The 6,507-nt window shown below is 39.5% G+C and overlaps 1 protein-coding gene across 5 annotated transcripts; it reads left to right on the forward strand.

Annotated features, from left to right (window-relative positions):
* Positions 1–2,377: 2,377 nt before the first annotated feature.
* Positions 2,378–6,220, forward strand: LOC146504341 (uncharacterized). Of its 5 annotated transcripts, XR_014868617.1 has the most exons (9): positions 2,383–2,658; positions 3,407–4,061; positions 4,173–4,233; positions 4,335–4,415; positions 4,499–5,412; positions 5,525–5,564; positions 5,676–5,732; positions 5,843–5,972; positions 6,056–6,220. XR_014868617.1 is itself a non-coding variant. In XM_085130325.1 (2 exons), exons 1-2 carry the CDS (start codon positions 2,586–2,588, stop codon positions 4,015–4,017), a joined length of 684 nt encoding a protein of 227 aa, XP_084986451.1. In that variant the 5' UTR covers positions 2,378–2,585; the 3' UTR covers positions 4,018–4,066. The 5 variants fall into 5 exon arrangements, 1 of the variants encoding a protein (XP_084986451.1); XR_014868616.1 differs by having other exon boundaries at positions 4,499–5,564; XR_014868618.1 differs by having other exon boundaries at positions 4,499–5,564; positions 5,892–5,972.
* Positions 6,221–6,507: the final 287 nt, after the last annotated feature.

The raw sequence follows: 6,507 nt of genomic DNA on the forward strand, positions 1-6,507 counted from the left end.
TCTCTGCTCATCTTAAAAACCTTGCAAAAGGTCACAAACAATCAGCCTCTTGGATCATTCTCAGCACAGTTCTCTCTTTCACCGTCCTGCTAAACAAGTAAGAAAATCAGTTGCTGTGCTTCACCTTTGCTTCACTTACCTCTTACCTTTGAGTCACTTACCTCTGTGTCAGTACTTACCAAAACATTGCCTCTTGCCCCTCTGACAGATGACCTTGCCGGAGAAAACAAAATAAAACAAAAAACCTTCAAATGGCTGCAACTGCTGTGCTCCCTAAACTAGTATTGCTTTTTCACTGATTTGAAACTTTAATGTGTGGTACAACAATTCTTCTAGTTAAATAATTCTACAAGAATTATTTAACAGAGTATTTAACAGAGGATAGAAAAAATATATATCTGTGCCAAGTTCCCTGGTTAAATTGGCTGCCTGTGTAAAAAGCATAAATGGCTGTTTGTCTTGGTGTATTGGTCTTGTAATAGACTTGCAACAGGGTGATTGGGATTTTGAGAGTGGACAATTTTGCCAGCATGCAAACTAGATCAATCTGCTGGGACATCTGATTTTAGGACAATCACTTGTTTTTCCACAGGACACTGACAACCAGACATTAGATGCCACAGCCCTGGCCCACGGTATCCCCCATGCATGCGGTGGGCCTTCTGTAGCCAATCAGCACTAACGATTAATCAGAGGAAAGAGAGCAGCTTAATGAGGGTGACAAGGTGAAAATAGGATGATTGATGTGCCGGTGCTGTGAGGGCATGTATAACACCACCTACCCAAGTGTTGAATATAAGGAGGCTTTGAAGAAGCTACAATAATTGTGTGTTGTTTGTACATGAATCACAATGTGTTACTTCAGAGGTGTGATGTTTTCAGTTTTTTTTTTTTCTGCACTGCAGAAAATTGTAAAACTACTGTGAACTTGGTGGATCTGTCCAGATCTTTGACTGGAAACTATTTCTATGAATGAGTGGTTCAAAAATGTGTAAGTGAAAAGCTGCCATATTTCAGGTCCCAAAGTCAAACAAACACTGAGGGATCACTGAGAGCTAAAAAGGGTCTAACATCTTTCATCTTTAATAAAATGATCAGCATTGCTGCTTTACCAGGTTTAACAATTAAGTTTAACATCCAGGCATCCATGAAAACAGAGTTTATTCAAATTAACTGAGTTAGAGGTTAGCAGGAAGTTAGCTCGCTAGTTTCCACCTAAACATGATCATCATAATCAGTGTTACTAATTCATACACTGGTTTATCATCTTGCCTTTCTGTCTCATCCAGCACCATGATCAGGTCCAGTTTTTATTTCATCTTTGATTTTTCAGCTGCTGTGCCTGAGCAGCCTCCCAGAGACCCTTTGTTGCAGTTAGTCTTCCTCCAGAAGCCATCTGGCTGCTTGATCCAGCTCTGGCTGCTGCACCGGGAAAGAGCAGTGAGGAGGTGGATTGATAAATAAAATTCATAACAAAAATTCATAATGGACTTTTTCCATTTAGGAATAATAAAAATCAGCTTTCTTTTTAATTGCTATTAACTGACAGTCAGATAACCAGCTTTTAAAAACATATTCATAAACACTTTGCAGTCAACAAAATTTGCACAGAGGTTATAGATGAAATAAAAGTATCACGTGTTTTCTAGATGTGTTTATAACTCTGTTATTGTACATATTCTGTGTTATACATCATAATCAATCCAGTCTTTTTTTTTTTTTTTTTTACTATTTTAATCTTTATAAAACTGTTTTTTATTTATTTATTTTTGTGATTTCTGCTGCCCTATTGGTCTGGTCTCTCTTGAAAATCTGAGAATGTGATATTCATAATAAAAGGATTTAAAAGTTTACTGCCAAAAAATTATTGCACTTCATAACAGAAATGTGCTAACTGGCTTGAAATAGATTGAAACTGTTATGAGATTGCTTCAGGGAGCAGACATGACACCGTCTTTTAGGTTTCGCCATCACTTTGTATTATGCGCACAACACCACCCTTCTCTGGCTTCCACATGAACTGCACCTTAAACATCAACCGTTCACACATGTCATGACACAAACAAACGTTTAAATACCGTAAATCACTTTTTGGACTGCGATCACTTTTTGGCACAACATCGGCTCTGATAACATTTAAAGCGCATTGAAAAACTATTCTTTAATGCTAAAAGTCCATTATCAATTGTAATTATTTATTTATTAATTTAAATTTCAGATATCGATCTTCATTTTTGTAAACTGGTGAATTAATGATTTTTTAAAGAATTAAAACGACAAAGTTTGGCAATATATTTTTTAAAAAGGATGAATAAAACAGTAAAATAAAATGAGAAATATATATATATATTTAAAAACTATGATAATTAGACGAACTTTATTTTAAATAAATAAAATTGATTTTCGGTGACACTGGGAGTCATGGTGATGATGACGTGTTTGAGTGCAGTTATAAAAGCAGGAGGCAAAATTGGAATTCGGGTTTCACGTTTAAGCGCAAACAGGAGCTTTTTCCCACTAGTGCTGTGAAAACTCGGATTTTTCAAACTACAGCTGTTTGAAAATCTTCAAGAAGGATTTGCAAAATGACTTCTACAAACTTCAGTCGCGAGATGCACCTGCTCTCCCTTTTCATTGAGGTGATAGATCAACGCTATGGTGAGTACAGCAGGCTAATATGTCAGAGTGCTAGCAAACAAATACAACTTAAATTTTTGTCTTTTATTGTTTGGAAGTAGGACTTCATGAGTGTTAACATTTAGGATGAGATGTTTCATACTTGACTAACATCAATTTTAACATGTGCCAGTACACTATAAAGATGGCGCCATGTTTTTTTTTAATTGCTGAAAAAAAAAACAATTGAATGCACGCGCCCTGGAAACGCCATTGGAGGACGCTGACGTCAGCGCGCGGGCCCGTTTTTGCATGTAGAGGGTTTGAGTTAACATGTTTGGGCTGCTGGCGCTGAGTTATACGTGAAAGTTTCATAGATTGTGAATGTGTAAAGCTGGAGAATGGAGTTTTAAAAGTTCACAGAGTCGCTAGCTGAGTTTGGGATTGAAACAGTGTGTGCCTGCAATAAGGAGGTGTGAGGTTTCTCACCTAAATGTAGCTGCTTTATTCTCAAAATATCGATGTTCAACTAATATGACGATATTACTCCTTAATGTGAATGCGTATTAAAACCTCAGTGAAAGTCCATGCAGCCTTACACCACATGAAAACTTTTACCACGTGAAAAATGTGAAGGCTTTCATAAACAATGAGTTCTGCTGGGAGCTTCTTACTGTTTGTGTGTGGAATAGCTTATGATGATGTAAAGCCATGTCTGGACAATTTAAATTCAGGCTTTAATTTGTGTGATCAAATGATTAACGTAGACGCACGCTTTGCTTTCTCGTAGCTGAGCTGGTGAGTCCAATCACTGCACCTCAGATGGTCGTCCTTAACTTGAGGAACCGTGAACTGAGCAGCAGCCAACTGGACTCCATGTCCCACATGGTCCTCACTCTTTACCATAACCTGGTGACTGGGTCCAAGGACTTTCCTTACATACCTTTTAAAGGATTGTTCCACCGGGACCAGGTGACGACACCATTTGTCCATGTGAGGCAGAGCCAAAGAGAGAACACCACTCCTTCTCCTCCTACCGACTCACCAGCTGGCATGATGCTGCCGCCTGCGGGCTCCAGCTCTCATCCACGCTTCCTGACTCCAGTTCTTCCAGAGAAAGCGGATCTTGCTGTGCTGAAGGCAGATCGGAGGAACTGTGTCCGCACCCTGACTGTCGACGGCCTCCCCGTCACCAGAGTCATCTCCACTGTTTACCGAACAGAGGACACTGAGATGACGAACCGCTGGAGAATAACAGACTACAGCGCGGACGGCACAGTTCTCACTTCGGTGCTCTGCCGTTTTCTAAATATGTCGGCAAAGCGTGCTAAGAGGAAGGCTCCGGAGGAAGAGAGCAGCATCCGGAGCCCGACTCCAGCAAGGAAGCGCTTGAGATTATAATATACAGTGAAGCATGTCGAACGTCAGCAAGCCTGAACAAAGTGGTAAGTAGTAAATAGTGCTTAAGGTTGTTTCTAAAATAATGTCCTAAAATATTTGAAAATCGTAGAGGTTTTAACTTTTATTCTTTCTTTTCTGCCTCTTGTTTCTAAAAGTCAGGAAAAAGAGTCACGCTGCGAAGAAACACCACACAGAAGATTTTCCCTCAGTAAAATGGTAAATATATTCATCTTGTTATGACGTTTGCTCACAATAACCATGAGTGTTCCTGTGTTTCTGAAGTGATTCACTCTCATTTGGTGTTATTTGATCCAAAGACAACTGAGGGTCTTCAGAGCAGCGTGAACGGCCGTCACCTGAGAGCAAGACAGTCCTCGCGCCTTTGTGGTTCCCTCCAGGTACTCCAGCTTCATCCCACAGTCCAGAGAGATGCAGTTAGGTTGAATGTGAGTGTGAGTGGTTGTCTGTTTCTCTGTGTTAGACTGACCTGTCCAGGTTGTACCCCCGCCTCTGGCCCCATAACAGCTGGGATGGCTCCAATCTTGAATTGGTTAAGCAGAAGAAATGGATGGAAGGAGGATCCAAAGAGAAACATTGAAGGCCCTCTCACAAAAAAAGATAAGAACTCATTTTACACATTGTTGAAACATCCTGAAAGTTATTTGTTGTGTTTAGAAACTTGTTGAACTGTCATTAGAGTTTGTTTCGACTTGTTGTTCATTTGTTATTCGGTTCAGCTGTGTTTCTATGTGTCCTTAGTTCCCATAATCAGCCTCCTGTGTGTAAATATTGTGTCAGTCTCCCTTTGTCCCTCCCTAGTGTTAGTCGCGGTCCCCTCGTGTTTCATTGCCTCAGTAGTTCTGTTTCCTATAGTTTTTCCCCAGTATAGGTTTTGGTTTGACTTTTTCAGTTCCCTTTGTCAGTCTTTGTATTTGGTATTTCCTCATCAGTCTCATCACTTTCCTCTGCAGAGAGAAAACAATAAAAAGACCTGAAGAGACGTCTATGCAAACGCTCTCATTGTGAAAGATAAGTATACATCCATCTAACCTGCGACTCTGTCACAACTCTGATCAGCAATTCTTTCAGCTTTGTCTGTTTTGATGATGTTATTAATTGTTATTATCCTTTATCCAGTTAACTTTCAGAGAGGAGCGGAGGGAGGAGCAAAGCCAGCGTGCTCTGTAAACTCTCATTAAAAAAAAGATAAGTATATATTGATTTTATATTATTATGACAGCTCCTCCTCAGTGAACACTTCCTCTAGTTGCTGAAATCATTTACTAATTTTTTTCTTCCCATTTGTCTTTTGTTTTTCAGAGAAAACAGAGAGGAGACAAGGTGACATTAAGACCTAAGACAGGACGGATTGAACCCTTTCTCGTAAAAAGATAAGTATTCACTCTGCTTTTAATCATAATATTGATAAAGATCTAAAATTCTGCTTACCTGGTTGATAAAGTTACTAAAATGATTCCCTCTTTACTGTCATTTGTCCTTTAGAGAGAAGATGAGGAGAGTGAACGTCAGCAAGAATGAACAAAGTGGTAAGTAGTAAATAGTGTTTAAGGTTGTTTCTAAAATATCCCAAATATTAAAAAATCTTTGAGGTTTTAACTTTTATTCTTTCTTTTCTGCCTCTTGTTTCTAAATGTCAGGAAAAAGAGCGAAGATGAGAAGAAACTCCACACAGAAGATTTTCCCTCAGTAAAATGGTAAATATATTCATCTGGTTATGATGTTTGCTCACAATAACCAGGAGTGTTCCCGTTGTTCTGAAGTGATTCACTCTCATTTGGTGTTATTTGGTGTTTGTCTTTGAAAGGAGAGGAGCAGTAACGGCACTGGGAGACAAACAACAGGATGATCCAAAGACAACTGAGAGTGTTCAGAGCAGCGTGAACGGCCGTCACCTGAGAGCAAGACAGTCCTCGGGCCTTTGTGGTTCCCTCCAGGTACTCCAGCTTCATCCCACAGTCCAGAGAGATGCAGTTAGGTTGAATGTGAGTGTGAGTGGTTGTCTGTTTCTCTGTGTTAGACTGACCTGTCCAGGTTGTACCCCCGCCTCTGGCCCCATAACAGCTGGGATGGCTCCAATCTTGAATTGGATAAGCTGAAGAAATGGATGGAAGGAGGATCCAAAGAGAAACATCATAGGCCCTCTCACCAGCTTTCATTTATTAAATTTGTCTTTACTGAACGATTTCTGGTGTGTATTTGCATTGATACTCAGACAACAGCTCCTCTTTCTGTTTGTGCTGGAAGATTCAGGCAAACACATATTACATATATAGATTGTTATGATATGACTCAGTTTCACATTTAGTGCTATATGATAATGATAAGGTCCAGTTTAATAGTATCGCTAGTGTCTAATGAAATGAACACGTGATTTTCAGATCCAGCAAAGTGAATATTTTTCACTGTGGATAAATTACATGGAAACGTTTAATGAGTCATCAGCTATTTCACTACAAAGATGATGTGATT

This window comes from Neolamprologus multifasciatus, chromosome 14 (genome assembly GCF_963576455.1).
Source record: "Neolamprologus multifasciatus chromosome 14, fNeoMul1.2, whole genome shotgun sequence".
Classification (NCBI taxonomy): domain Eukaryota; kingdom Metazoa; phylum Chordata; class Actinopteri; order Cichliformes; family Cichlidae; genus Neolamprologus; species Neolamprologus multifasciatus.

Excerpts from the sequence above, each read along its gene's own strand:
- LOC146504341 (XM_085130325.1), top strand. The coding sequence starts at position 2,586 with ATGACTTCTACAAACTTCAGTCGCGAGATGCACCTGCTCTCCCTTTTC. Across the intron at positions 2,659-3,406 it reads GGTGATAGATCAACGCTATG|CTGAGCTGGTGAGTCCAATC; the intron begins GTGAGTACAGCA and ends GCTTTCTCGTAG.